The sequence below is a fragment of the Dermacentor silvarum genome, chromosome 10, assembly GCF_013339745.2.
Source record: "Dermacentor silvarum isolate Dsil-2018 chromosome 10, BIME_Dsil_1.4, whole genome shotgun sequence".
Lineage (NCBI taxonomy): Eukaryota > Metazoa > Arthropoda > Arachnida > Ixodida > Ixodidae > Dermacentor > Dermacentor silvarum.
In genome coordinates this window covers 113,580,863-113,596,711 of record NC_051163.1, presented here as the reverse complement: position 1 = coordinate 113,596,711, position 15,849 = coordinate 113,580,863, and the positions used below count along the sequence as shown (strand labels likewise).

At 43.7% G+C, this 15,849-nt stretch overlaps 1 protein-coding gene across 3 annotated transcripts in view; it reads right to left on the bottom strand.

Annotated features, from left to right (window-relative positions):
• LOC119466489 (protein kinase C delta type) overlaps positions 1-15,849 on the bottom strand; it is a 711,485-nt gene that overhangs the window by 150,877 nt on the left and 544,759 nt on the right. For all 3 annotated transcript variants that reach the window (XM_049657504.1, XM_037727002.2, XM_049657505.1), the window contains one exon: positions 5,503-5,632. In XM_049657504.1, coding sequence (XP_049513461.1) covers positions 5,503-5,632 — 130 coding nt within the window. The remainder of the gene's footprint in view (positions 1-5,502; positions 5,633-15,849) is intronic.

The window sequence follows — 15,849 nt, the reverse complement described above, 5'->3', positions numbered from 1 at the left end:
CTGTACAAAAAATACAAAAGAAAACCGACACAACATAACAACCAAAAAAAAGAAAAGATAATAATACTATGGTATAACATGTCAGCACAATAAATTTGAAAAAAGTGACGAATAAATTCAAAGGCAATAGCAAGTTAATTAAAACAGTTATTTTTTATTCAATAGGTAGTCCTTTAAGTCAGATTAAATATGGAAAGGGAGTTACATTGTTTTAAGTCGGTAGGCAGGGAGTTCCAGAGTGATATAGCAGATAAAAAGAATAGTTTGTTTACCATAGTTAGTGCGTACCTTAGGCAAAAGTAGATTGCCCTTAACAAAAAAAAAACGGGTGCAGTTAGAATTAACGAATACGTATTATGGAATTATATAGAGGCAGAGATAGCGATGAAAAAACTTTGAAAAGTATTAGACCAAGATTATAGTAATAGGACAGGGATAAAGGTAGTACGCGATTGTTAAGAAAGAACGGGAGTGAGTGAGATTGTCGAGGTGCAAAAGAAATAATACGAATAGCTTGTTTTTGAAGGGTTAGGCGAAGTGATAGATGGATATTATAAGTGCTGCCCCAGGACTCAATACAATAATTGATATGACTGTGAATAAATGCATAATATAAAGTGACAAGTGTTGTGATATCAAAAAAAGCTCGAGCGCGAATTAGTGCCCGCAGTCCTGGTGCTGTTTTCTTGATAACAGACAAGATATGGTCACGGAATTTTAGGTTAGAGTCAATAACAACACCTAAAAAGGTAGTGATACTGTTAGTTGTGATTTCTTGTGATTGAATATATAGAGAACGAGGAATTGAATTTTTTTCTGAGGACACGTAAAAAGCATACAGCACGTTTTGTTTACGTTAATTGTTAGTTTATTTATAGAGAACCAATTATGAATAAAGTGTCAATCTGTTTGAAGGTTGGACATTAGGTTGTCAAGTTCAGTATGGGAAGAAATAATGGTGGTGTCATCCGCATATAATATGCACTGTGAAGAAGATAGACACTGGGGGAGATCATTAATGAAGATTAAGAAGAGAATCGGTCCCAAAATAGAGCCTTGAGGAACTCCACATTTTACAGTAATTGGGTCGGAGTTAGCACCATTAATAGAAATGCGTTGTTTCCTATTGTTCAGAAAACTCCGTGAAAGGTTTAAGGCTGGTCCAGTCATGCCATAACGCTCCAGTTTTATAAGAAGTATGTTGTGGTCAGTAGAGTCAAAGGCCCTTGCAAAATCAACGAAAATAGTTCCAGCATCGTGCCGTGTTGCTGATGATTATAATTTCCATGATATAGCACATAACCACCACAGGCGATCGGCCAAGAAGCGGCTAATGATGTTGAAATAAATGAGAAGTTATGAAATACAAGCCAGTAAAAGATTTCTCACATTACGTAGCACGAATGAGTGCGAGCGCAGGTGCGCGCCTGTAGACGCAGGGATGAAATGAACAAATTTACAGCACTTCATTACCTGCTTCGCAAAAGCTTCGCTTCCGATAGAGTCCATCATGTACGTTCGATTTGCGTACATTATTTTTGAAATTTTTGGCAGAACTTAGGAGCCTATATTGTTTGTTTACTGGATCGAGTTTAAGCCTTCGGAATCTGAAATGTGCTGCACAGTGACAAGGAGAAGTTTGAACAAAGAAGGGTCCGAGAACTTGCCCCCAACTTGGCAATAAAACCTCGGCGCAAGTTCTGGGCTGGCACTACACTTCTCAGTAATGAGGCACATGTTGTGAAATTGGTATTCACGAGCTAAATCCGGCGTCTTCATGCAACAATAACGTTATCGTAATCACGATAGTATGGTCATGCTATGATTTCCTGCTAACTATCCTGCAAACGAGTGCTAGTGTAATAATTTCTCAGTACACTGATAGAGATTCAAATCTCAACTTGCACTACTGATTGCAATTAAATACATTTTGACAGCCTCAGCTCGTCATTACTCAACAGGTTCATTGATAAACAACACAAATAATGCATTCTAGCGCAACTAAATGTTCAGCCTAGGGAGTGTGGAAACTTTCTTTTCACATAAAAACGCGCTTACAGGACAATATAAATTCATATGCACAATGTTTAATTTAGTTCTAGACGGTAAATTTGAAAAGGTAAACCTTGATTTTCATTTTCTCATGCTAGTAATCCAACTTCTGCGACCAATTTAATGCAAATACAGCGTTGCACGAATAACTTATTGGATCCGTCTAAACACATTTTCAGTGGTTTTTTTTGTCAAGTATAGCAAGAACAGGGCCTGCAACCATCCTGTTTCCTGCGCGGACTGCAGCTTCGTACTGCAGTATTATGCACCGCGCAGTGCACCGAGCGGAGCTAACTGTAATTTTTCGGGTCTCAGCTCGCTGTCAAGCCGCAAAATGCAAATGTCAGCGGGCACCAGGGCCCGCTAAGCTCCGCCGCAGTTGCATCCCGTGAACATTTGTCCGGACGCGCGTGCAGGAACTCTCGCAGTCGTAAACCTGCATTGCCACTCTTTTCCTGCCGCATTGTCGCTTTCTCGTTGGCTCCACGATGCGGAAATCTTGCACCGCAATTCATGTTCGCTGCGAACAGCGAAATTGCAGGCCTGCAAGTTTTCTCCTATTTCGTTTTTTTTTGCATCCATGCAGGCACCCTCGAGAGTTACAACTGCAGCGCGTCAGTGCTGAGTCGCTTTGCTGCCGGGTTGTGACACACAGCTCGATTTATGATGCCGCACTTTCGTTCTGCAAGGACCGCGTGTCTCTCGTGCACTGCATGGCCGGCGGCGCACGGCTTATAAACTCCCTAGCACGTGCGAAACACGGACGAAACGAAAAAAAGAGGTCGGCCTGAAATAACCTGTTCACCCCGGTGCGGTGCTCTCATGACGTAACTCACTGCTGATTTATTTTCGTTCTACAGTAACCCATGTACGAAACGCTGAATACCTACGCAATACTCGTGATGTGCTTTGCCATGGGCCGTGGCATAGGATGTGTGTGAAGCAGGTGATGGTTAATTCCGCATAATTCCCGGTGACAGCACGCGTAAGCCACTGTCGTCTCGAGTCGAAAGCCGAATGGCTTTGTCGACCAGCACAGAGGTGTCGTGTCTTCACAGTCGGCGTCAAGGCGTCCCAAAGCCACGATTAGGCAGAGACTCGCGCGATGCACGCTCTCGTGCGAGTAAGTCCTGCTGACCTGTAGGCACACCGACTCGGGCATCCACCTGCTGGCGTAACGCGTACCCAAATCTTCCGCTGAGCAGCGGTATTTTCAGTCAACGCTCCTCATAATCTGGTAATTGTTGTCAAAGAAGAAACATGCCAATTCTAACACGCGTACCTTTATGCTTGAACAAAAAGGCGCAAGTTGTAGTTGTTACTGTTGCCCATCGAACATATGTGGCTCATACGCACTTTGAGAGATGGGCCACGTAATTGGTGGGTTATTCCAAGATATAGTCAGAAATTATTTTCAGGACAGGTGCTGTTGAAAAGTGAAATTATATGTTAAAATAAAATAAAATGAAATCATTAATAGCAGGAAGAATAAATAATCTTTAACGGAACGTACGCGAAAGCGGCAAGAGACAAGTGTAACATGGCATTGGCTTGGACTCCACAAGAAATTCGCGTTCCGCGAAACGAACATCCCTGGGGCTCAATCCCAGAGTATATAGAGGTCCCAACCGAAAGATTAAGAAGTTCTGTTAAGTCCAGGCTAAGTCCTCGCAGAGGTAGGTGCAATATTCTTTTTGTTGCAGCAGTACAGTAAAGCGTCGACAAGATATCAAGGAGTGACCTATTGTTTCTCCTTCATTACGAAAAAAGCCCGATGGGAAGGGCACCAAACCTGATCTGTTTAAGTAAATGTTCAGGGAGATAATGTGGCAACGTAGTTTTGTGAGGGAAACCTCAAACACCCTTGTGGTGCAGAATGTAAGTGCTTGTGTAACGGGACATTTCCCAGAACTTGCTCTATAGGCCTAAGTGTTGTTCAGTAACGGACATCATTAGCAGCTGGTGTTCGCTAAAGGACATATTGAGCGCTACAATGGTGAAACAGAGAGGAATAAACGATGACATGGGCGAAGGGGTCGGCAGACATTCTTTGCGATCATTTCTCTTGACAATTCGTTTTCTTCATCTCCTCCACAACTTGAATACGCTTTAGGTTTCATTTTTTAAAAGTCGCAAGGGGAAGATACAGGGAATAGATGGTGTGGTAACGTAGCGTTGTCATTCGATTGATGTTAGGAAGTGCTGGACGCCGAGTGCTATGCGGGCGGAAGCGTTGTGGCGCAGCAGAAGCCATTCGCGCCAGTTCCCCCAGTTGCGGCCATTTTTTCAAACTTCATCGCGCGACTGTTCAGGCACTTGCACGTGAAAGTACTGGCTTATTGTCTGACCTTGCGGTATAGGTTTAAAATGAACACGTTTTTTTTATTAATAAGGTTACTGAGGTCACATGCACTGTGGAAGTCGGTGTACGCAAAGCCTGTGTGAGTCAGAAAGGTAATTGGCGCATTACAACGCGGCAGATTTCAGTGACAATCGCGTCCCGAAGCCACCATGGTGGACCTTGTAGAAGTAAGGGCAAGTTTTATTTACTATTAAAACGCGTTGAGTCAAAAGACACGACGTGCTATACCCTGTAAGGACGCGTCGAACACGTGACGTAACCTCTGGCGTCATGGTCAGCTAGAAGATGCGTGCCGTCATAAAACGCCGCGAAAATGAGTAACTATGTTATCAGCTCTGATGAAGTAACTAGTTATCTAAAACTCACTAAACTAAAGTGCTAACAATAACTCATTTCCTCCTTTCTCTCAAGTATCACCAAGAAGAATCAAGCAGCGTAGACGTGTAGGGCCGCAGATGTGGGTTCGGCGCTCCCCCCTGCGGCAAGTTGCCTTTTTTTCACTTTCATTCACCCTTTTCTTGTTATTTCTATATTTAAATGAAAACAAGATATTTCCCCTCAAGGTCTTTAGTTTAGAGCCAGTTCGTTATAAATGGTGTATTTTGAGACCATGCAGATTTACGATAAAAATATAGAGCGCAGCGATCGTGGCGTTTTCGCAGACGAGTTCCTAGGTGAGGTGGAGATGCTTTGCCGCTAATAATCTGAGCTTCAGAAAGCTAAACAAATATTTAATAATTTACTTTTTCATGAGTGTCTCGGGGACAGTTGTATAAATGGAAAATTCTGCAAGCTGTGTATTTCGCACAAACCACCCTTCTAGCACCCTGAACCTAATGAAAGGGTGCACTAAGGGTGTTCTGCTAACGAACGCATCCATTTTTTAATTTCTCGGACAAAGACAGAGTGCGGAGAAGGTTTATTATCTAGAAAAGACAGAATTAATTTCTAGCCCTCACAGACATCCAGTGCTTTGTTGCCGAAGAAGTTACTTCCGCGGCCGTGCGTTACGGAAGACTGCCTTATTTTACGTAAAGAAGCAAGCATCTGAAATATGAAATAAAATAAAAAATGTGCACCCAACTCACGTTGACACTTGAGCCCCTGCCTGAAGAGTCCGTAGAGAAGCGAGCCGCAGTGGTCGCAGAAAGTAGGGCTCATGTAATTGTGCACCCGGAAACGGTGGGGCACGTCCATCTTGAACCGCTCCCGGAGGTACTTGAAAAAGAGGGAAAAGAGGTAAGGAGCTTATTGTTTGGACATGTCCGAACAGCAGTCAATACTGCCCTTAAATTTAATATTGCTACCGTCCATTTACGCCACATTTTTCTGCGTTTGATCAATAAAGAAGTGAGAATGCGTTACGGCGATGATTGGTTTCGCTGGAGGATGATGCATAGCATGGGCCTCGGCGATTATTAGGGCCTAGCCTAAACTGTCCTGGCCTGTCCTGGCGTACGCCAGGACAGGTTAGGATTCTTGTGTCAATTAATGGGTATCTTCAAGTATGCCGGATTATTGAAAACGGGTGACGAAGCAACTGACTAGATAACCAACTGCCCGACTACAGAGAACCTGAATACATATTCACTTATACTTCTGCGAGGTGACCGCTTTAAGCACGCGCGGTGGTTGCAAATTTTAACACAACAACGTTGGGAGTTGGAGCTTGATGGAATCAAGTAAGACGTCAAGGTTAATTATAGTGACGAAAGTTGTCTTGCACAGTTTCAGCTGGAGTGAAATTAGCAGTTTCGTGTTTGAAGAGAGCGTATTATCAACAAAACATTCCTCTCTTTTTACGTAGAGTCGACACAATCATCTCAGCCATCATTATCATCACTAAGTTCATTGCGTTCACTCTAAAACAATGTAAATTGGTAGAAGTTTCTAACCACGTCAGTCCTGCGTCGGTCGCTTATACATTAGATCAGTGCAAGTTTCCCTAACCCAAAATTACATATAACCTTGCCGTTTATATATAGCGCCTAATTTCTCTTCCAATTCATTGATCTACTTTGATAGACTATGGAGTATCTCCTCTGTGCAGTTATCTGTTCAGATCCACTTCATCTCAGTAACATCAAGACTACCATAGATCAAGAATATATCAAGAGACCCGCATTTGACACCCACTCCACGTGCGGTCTTCTCTCACATAAAGCTAAAGCTATGATTTTGCACAGGTCACGTGCACAAATGTGTACGCTGCGACTGAAGGCAAAAAGAAAGCCACCGTTCATGACTGCGTACCGTGTTTACTTCCACAACGCTCACACATTTTCTGGCGGAAATGGAAGCGAAGTTGGAGAGCGCGATAAGTACGATGGGAAAGTTTTCCTGACAGAATTGTCTAGGTGCTAAATAGAAAAAAAATTTCTTAAAAAGAGATTGTCGCGTCAGCTGCTCGCTAAAGAAATATTACTTCCAAACAGCACTTCTCTGTTTGCTCTGCAATGAGATCAAAGGATCTGCCCAACCAGGAACTGACTGCAAATGCCCTTTATTTGTAGACACGAGCTAAATCCAGAGTCACTAAACGACTGACTCTGGCCCGACCTATTATGAGTGGGTGTCAACAACGACGTTGGAACAAGCAGGCAACTGTCTTTGCAGCAATAATTTAGGGTGCGATGACCACTCTAAGACGCACAAAAATTAAATTTTGTCGGTGGGTATTGTTGTGCGACGACACGTGTAAGTGGCTTCCATACATGAGGCAGTTCATGTTTATTCGTCTGGAAGCTTCCTTCTCGTGACACATTACCCTAGCTAAGTCTGCTTCTTCACTCAACACCCATCCCGAACGACTTTTGTCGTCAAGCTATTGAACATTACTTTAGGACGTCATTATTATTAAAATAACCTCCTACATTGCTGAACACGACAATGCGATGTACAATCCGCAGTTTGCCAAGATATTTCATGTTGATCATTATCTTTGGTTTATCCCACTTTATATATTGCTTGCAGACACACATTGATCTGTGGCGAAACAGAATAAGTCTCCTTGTAGAATACTCATTTTTGACATACAGGGTGTTCATTTGTAAGATGTACGGAAATTTAAGAAATCGCCTGTGTCAGGTAGCATAATTCCTATCATTGAGTTGGTTTATTCGATGAGGTGGACATTAGTAGCACGAGAAATCGAAACACCGATTTAACTAATTAACAAGAATTCACTAATTCACTTCTTAGTTAATTACTTTACGACACATATTGCAATTTACGAATTGTAGCCGGTGAGCTTGTCATGCGTATCCACTTGGAATGAATTTCCAGAATGACACAATTTTGGAGATCATCATCATCAGCCTATATTCATGTCCACTGCAGGACGAAGGTCTCTCCCTGCGATCTCCAATTACCCCTGTCTTGCGATGGCTGATTCCAACTTCGCCTGCAAATTTCCTAGCTTCATCACCCCACCTAGTTTTCTGCCTTCCTCGACTGCGCTTGTATTCTCTTGGTATGCAATCTCTAATTCTAATGGTCCACCGGTTATCTATCCTGCGCATTACATTGCTTGTCCAGCTCCACTTTTTTTCTATTAATGTAAATTAGAATATCGGCTATCCCTGTTTGTTCTCTGATCCACACCGCTCTATTCCTGTCTCTTAAGCTTAGGCCTAACATTTCTCCTTCCATCGCTCTTTGTACGGTGCTTAAATTCTTTTCGAGATTCTTTGTTAATCTGCAAGTTTCTGCACCATATGTTAGCACCGGTAGAATGCAATGATTGTACACTTTTGTTTTCAACGACAGTGGTAATCTCCCAGTCAGGATGTGGCAATACCTGCGGTATGCACTGTAACCGAATTTTATTCTTCTGTAAATTTCCTTCTCATGATCAGGGTCCCCTGTGAGTAATTGACCCAGATAAACGTGCTCCTTTACAGACTCTAGAGGCTAACTGGCGATCCTGAATTCTTGTTCCCTTGCCAGGCTATTGAACATTATCTTTGTCTTCTGCATAGTTATCTTGAACTCCACACTTAGACTTTCTCGTTAAGGTCCTCAATCATTTGCTGTAATTTATCTCCTTTGTTGCTAAATAGGACAATGTCTCTGCAACCCGGAGGTTGCTGAGATATTCGCCGTTGATCCTCACTCCTAAGCCTTCCCGGTCTAAGATCTTGAATACTTATAAGCATGCAGTGAATAGCATTGGAGAGATTGCGTCTCCTTGCCTGACCCCTTTCTTGATAGGTAGCTTTCTACTTTTCTTGTGGAGAACCAAGGTGGCTGTGGAATCCTTGTAGATATTTGCGAAGATATTCACGTATGCCTCCTGTACTCCTTGATTACGGAATGCCTCTATGACTGCTGGTATCTCTACTGGATCAAATTCCTTTTGATAACCTATGAAACCGTATAAAGAGGTCGATTGTATTCCGCAGAATTCTCGATTACCTGATTGATGACGTGGATATGATCCATCGTAGAATATCGCTTCCTGAGCCCAGCCTGTTCTCTTGGTTGATTAAAGTCAAGTGTTCCCGTGATTTCATTGGAAATTATCTTGGTGAATATTTTGTACAATACTGAAAGCAAGCTAATCGGTCTATAATTCTTAAATTCTTTAACCCCGCCCTTCTCATGAATTCTTACTTCGGAGATATGCGTCATCAAACTCGCCGTAAAATGCGCTGTTGTTCGACTTACCTTTTTATCCAAATGCTGTTTTTTACATTGAAGCACAAAAGTAGCCGGAATGCCCATGTATTTGGTCCCGCACCTTGGGAATTAATATCTCGAAACTGGTGTCGTCCTGGAAATTCATTTCAAGTGGATGCGTCTTGCAAACCCACCGACTACAATTCGTAAATCGCAATATGTGTCGCAAAGTAATTAACTGAGAAGTTGATTAGTCAATTTTTGTTATTTAGCCGAATATGGATCTTGATTTCTTGTGCACTTAATGTCCGCCTCTCCAGCAAATTGCGTTCAAGGTCCAGAATTATCTGAAACAGCCTGTTATTAAAAATTCCGTAAAACTTAAAAATGAACAGCCTGTACATGTTGCCATTTTTCCTGATAGGTGGTAGCTGTGAAGACCTTGCACACTTTTCTTTAAGTGTTTGAGACGTTCACGTGTTTAGTCTTAGCGATATTCAAGGACATCAGTGTATTCCTCCTGGAAAAATGTTTATGTGACATTACCTGCAGTGTTGCCGCAGAATGTTAAATATTTATCGAGACCCAGACTTTACAGTGTTCGCAGCTGCCATGTTTTTTTTTTTGCCGTGGATGCGATAGATTTAACATAAAAGTGGTTGCTCAAAATTTGGTAATACAATTTTCATGAGATGGCGCATACAAGCTTAAGCACTTTCCACATATATTTTTCCTGTTATCTGGAAGCGCTCTCTGACAAGAAAAACAAAGCAAAGAGAAAGAAAAGTGAATGAGCGAGGCTTGAAATGCGCGATCGCAGGACAGCGCATATTTAATCCTCCTTGGGAATATACCTTCCGGCGAGCAAACGACGCTGAAAAGAGAGTAGGAGGAACTGAATTCGAACTGACTGAAATTTCTGAGTATCAACGTGCTCCAAATCCACCTAAGAGTCGGACAGATGCGCCCAAGCACTCGGAAGGAATTACATTCCCGCCGGTGGATGAAAGGAAAAGCTTTCAAGCTGCTCGGGCATTTGCCGGCGCGACGGCCCGGCCTGAGGAATGCCTGCCTCGACACTGCTCCGTTCGTGTCAGACTGAACGGGGCCCGCGTATTTTCGAACGAACAGTGACACAAACGCTCGACCGTGCTTCCCGTAAGTGCGGCATTCCTGGCATCGCGCAAAAACTGCCTCAACAGGAGGGAAAGACGGTCAAAACCAAGGAGAAAGATGTACGGGTGAGCGGAGGCACGGAATGAGTCGGAAATATAAAGAAGGTTTGATCGCCGAGGCATATAACTTCCAATTGCTTCTGCGTGTGCTTTTACGGCGTTCCGAGAGAGCGTTCTGTGTGGTGCACTCTGCAACCCGGTTCTGCAGCAAAGCGAAAGCGCGCGTAGCCAGGAATTCGGTTAGGTGGCAGTTTTTAATACACCTATACTCCGAGCTCGCGAGTCTAAGAAGCTGCCGACGACATCTCAACTGCAGGAAGTGGCGTGTTGGGCTCATACAGGGCGCAATACAGCCTGCTTGCTCAATATCAATTACAGTTTTTTAATAACAGTCATTCATTGGTCAATTTTCAAGGAGCTAGCTCGCCCTGTTTTAAGACTGAAAGACTGAAAGTAGCCGCACTGGCCGCATTAAAGCGATTCGCCCTTGTAATAGTGCTTTAATCAAAACTGTTCACTTGCGGCATTAGATACGACATAACATATATGCCTTATCTGTTCAGTAAGTCTGGCGATTATGTAAGGGCAATGCGTGGCGATGTGTCAATGGCCGTGGCGCTTACATCGTCCTGTACAAATTCACATAATCTTATACTCTTCTTTTGTTATCGACTGTCACACCGGTTTGCCTAATCAGGCGATAGATGGTATTTGTAGCATTGTGAACCTCGTCATGAACACAAGACTTGTACAGCTATAGTTTTTTTTTCTTTCTTCCTGCTGTTGATGTTGACAGTACCTCGTTGAATACAAAACTTTATTCGCACTATTCCCGAAACTACTGATAATATTGTGCTCTAATCTAAACGCCACTTTTCTTTTGATAGAAAGATTATTTGTAGCATAAGCGCTATATTGCTACAAGTGCGCAGTTTCAGGGACCTGTGTTGGGCACTAACTTCCTTGAATTTCTGCCCCCTTTGGAAATATTTTCTAAGTTTAGGGAATAACTTGAAATTCAATAGGCAACTAAAGTGCGCCGGAAAGGTATCTCGGTGAATAGCTGTCAAAACAAGCTCTGTTCCCGGATAAAAAAAAAACGCACAAATGTGTCGGAGACCTCTCCGCTTGCAGTTTTTCGTTAAAGCTGCCTGTTTTGCTTTTTTCCTGCGTCGTCTACGTTCTTTATGATAAGGCCACCCACGCACGGTCGACAACCGCACTGCCACAAGCAGCAACGCCTGAGCTCCCTCAAATGAATGCGGGTGTCAAAGTGGCGTGGACCACTTACAAATGAGTGCTTCTATCCCAACTGCCCTCATTCAGTGCGCTCAACAGTGTAAGACTTTATTTTGCAGGCCAGAAAAACTATTTCCCATACATATTGCATAGTAATATAATTTTTATACATTTAAGGGACCCTTTCAATTTTCTCAAGTACGCAAAACCCAATGGGTGAAAAAAATTGCGAGGATAATAGAGTATTTTTCTTCATGCTCTAAAAAATTGCATTCACGCATTTGGTAGACATGGTTTCTGTGTCCAAATGTTAGGCACTATTATTTTATTCTTTTTGTTATTTGCTCGTAAAGTGAAAGAAACAACGTTTACCAGAAGATATTTACACAACATAGTTGGATGTGAAAGCTCAAAAATTATTTTACACAAATGTGCACAAGACATATCTGCTAAAATTTTACTTGTTCTCCAATATTACGCATCAGCACCTGAAAAACACGCACAACTTGGAAAACAGCAATTTGGTTGATATTTACGCATTAGCATAGAATACTGAAAGCGTTCTTCGTAAAAATCTGGCAAATATTGGATATCAAAGAGAAACAAATCAACAACTTATACAAAATCTTGTAAACTAACTTGGTTTTAAGAAAGAAAAACAGGCTTGTAAGATAAGACCGACCACAGAAAAAAATATGTTGCAAATTGGGCACACGAGCTAATGTAGGAGAACACAAACCAGACAAATACACATTCGCATGCGCGTGTTTCTTCGCATGCGCGATTTCTTGTTTCAGATAGAGAAGTACCTAGTGCAGCAAGTTAAATACAAGAAACGCGTCTTTAACTTAACCTAGGGACTAGATAACCCGATGGGTGCAAGTGTTGTAAAAGGCGTAGTGAGTATTTCAGAAGTTATCGCTCCTGAATATTAACTGAAGCGGTTTGAGTGACCCATTAGCTTACATCAAAAAGTGTCTGTCACCAGTTCGCCATTTAAAAGTGTTTTTCGCGCTTTTTCAGGTGGCGTTGCTTTCGAAACACAAGTCGACTGTCCCTTGATCCGTGGCGCCCTCTGTCCAGAAAGGAGGAGACTGTGATCGAGCAAGTGACGCGTTTCCAAGCTTTTTGGAGACAGGGACTTTCCGAGACACAGTGTAATTTTGATTGTTACCCGCCGTGGTGACGTAGTGCCTCTGGTGTAGCGCTGCTAATACCGGGGATGCGGGATCGAATCCCGGCCGCGGTGGCCGCATTTCGACAGGGCCGAAATGCAAAGACGACTGTGTCTATGCATTGGTTGTAAGTCAAAGAACCCAAGGTGGTCTAACGTAATCCCGAGTCCGGCCTCACTGCGTGCCTCATAATAATATCGTGATTCTGGCATGTAAGAGATCAAAATGTAAATAATTGAATTTTGAATGCTCCATACGATAAATATCTAACCAAACTTAATGTTGTATGTCGTAGGCGAACGAGATCAACGGCATATTATTCGTAGCCTTCCTGTTTAAACTTCCTGTTTAAACTATTTTGAACTATTCGTTTCAGCGTAAAAGTAAAAAAAGAAAAGAAAAGTTGCAGAGTATGTTCAGAAACACCTAATGAAGTTGTTTCCATGTCGTTATCTTATACGTGGTTCTTTTCTCGGAGCAGTGAACAAAGCCCGAAAAAGAAACAAAAAGAAAAAAAAAAGAAGATCACCCCATACCGTGCTTGCACCACTGGTCTGCAGTACCCTAAATCAGGTTTCCATAGAACAAAATCCCTATGCTCTTTGTAAAAATAAGGAAACGGCACCGGCGTCCTGGCAGCACCTCAGCACCACGGAGGTTGGTGAGCACCGTCTTTGTGAATAGTGGAATCGGTCAGAATTCAAAATGATGGGCGATAAGCATGAATCATTGTGTCAATCCACGCATTTTGTTAGTTTCTTCTTTCAATCTTGCTAATTTCTGTTTCGATGTTTACTGTCTTGCACATGCTGCTATCACCGATTGCGTTGTGCTGAGGGATTGTGTCCGACTGCCAAGATGCTCAGAGGATCATTTTTTTACCCACAGCCTCCTTCATCGTTCTGAGGGAAAGAAAATGCTATTGTATCGTACTGTGTTGATTGGCTGGCGCTTGGGCTTGACATAAACACAATAACTGGCTTCCTTTACGAAGACCATGCTGGCTTCTTTCTTCGAAAACACGCTTGATAACGTTCCACACCATACGCGCAAGCGCTGAATGACGTCATCTATTTTTTGTCATATTTCGCAGACTTTCTATGGAGCCCGTAAAAAAGACTTCGTAAAAACTATTGTCCATGAAACAATTTGACTACGTGCCTCTGGGCACGTTCTACAACTTTTCTATTGAAACTCGTGCACTAGGAGGAATCGTTTAAATTTTGCATAGTTGAACTTACCAAACTGGCTGATTAATAACACTTCAGAAATATTCTGAGTGACTCTGGAACACTCGGAGCAATACGATGTTGGTCTGAATCGCCCACGATGTGCAAGTTTTTGTAATGTTTGGTTCAAGTTACACAAAACACCCTATATATGATTAACAGATTATAGCGTACAGAGAGAGAGATAGCAAACTATAAGGAAACAAAGAAAAAACGTAATATATATGTACGGGAACATGTGTAGATAGATTGTATGGCTTCAATAACCCACGATTCTCAAGAAATGGAACAACTCCTGGTTGGACACCGAACATATAACTACGTCAAGGATATCCTTACAGGTCGCACGGCCACCATCACCATCGGAGGGCTGCAGTCACCAATTATTCACCTCGGCAGCAAAGACACGCCGCAAGGATCAGTTCTGTCCCCCTTTCCGTTTAACGTGATCTTGTTCGGATTACCGCCTGCATTAGCTAGCATCCCAAACCTCAAGTGTAGCCTCTACGCGAACGACATCACCCTGTAGCTCACCGGGGGCAGCGACAGGGACATCCAAGGCACACTGTAGCAAGCCATCAACGAGGTTGTTGCATACGTAGAACCACGCGGCCTTGCTCGCTCCCCTCAGAAATCGGAGCTCCTTCTATACAAGCCTACGTGGGGAGGTCGACGCCCAGACCCTCATCACCCCGAGATACAACTCAACGTGCATCAGCAACGCATATCTACAGTGCCTAGCATCCGTATCCTTCACTTACGCATCGCACAAAACGGCAGAAACATGGAGATGCTCAAGCACTTAGATACTCATGTGCACCAAACCACTCGCCTCGTTGCACGCATCGCAAATCGACATCCCGGCATGAGAGAAAACAACCTGATTCATCTGGTAACCACCTACGCCCTGAGCAGGATGACCTATGTTGCCCCGTACCTTCGCCTCAGTGCGACTGACAAGCTCAAACTCAACACCATGATCAAGGGGGCCTATAAATAAACCATACATCTACCCATTTCCACCTCTAACGAGAAACTGGACGCTCTGATCAGCATTCATGAATGAATGAATGAATGAATAAACTTTATTGTACGAAGAGTGGTTGGTGTGGTTATTCTCGGGTGGAGCCCTCTTGTAGAGCCCCACTGGCCGCGGAGGCTCGCCGGGCCTGGTCCAGGGTCGTCAGTTGGCTTCCCAGTGCCAGCTCGGAAAGCCGTGCTTCCCAAGATCATGTTGTGAGTGTCTGTGATGAGCTCATCAGCCTGGATACTGCCTCGGCTGGGCGTTCCGTGCACTGGTATGTAATGTGTGTCAGTGTGGCTGTGTGGTCGTTGCACCAGGGGCATACACTGGTTGTGTATACCTCCGGAAACACTCCGTGCAACCTTGATATGTGCGGGTAAGTGTTGGTTTGAAGGCGGCGCCAGTCCCTGGCTTGTTGGCTGCTTAACTTGGGATGTGGAGGAGCGTACTTCCGTCTGGTCAGGCGTTGGTCCTCCAAAATCTGCCTGCTCGTGATGGGATCTTCATGGTGGTTTGTGAGGGGCCTCGAAGAGTCTTCTGTGGCTCGGCCAGCAAGTCCACGAGCTACACAGTCGGCCTCCTCGTTGCCTTCGACGCCTGTGTGCCCTGGGCACCAGAGGACCCCATGGTCCTCAGTCAGCGTGGGGCCCAGGATATCGGTGACGCATCTGGGAAGTGTGCCTCTAAGATATAACCGACAGGCGGCCTGTGAATCCGTCAGGATATATGCGCAGCGACCTCTTCGTTCTGCTTCTTTGATTGCGAGGGCTATGGCTGCTGCGTCTGCGGTGGCGCTTGATATGGTGCGTATAGATGCGCAGGCCACCACTTTCTTTTGGTTTGTTACTGCCGTTACGTAACACCATAGACGAGCTTATTGATGGCTAAGCGTATTACCCAATACAAACGAGTCGCCAACTCAACCACGGGAAGGCACATTCTGCGCACCCTAGCCATAACCTACACCACCCAA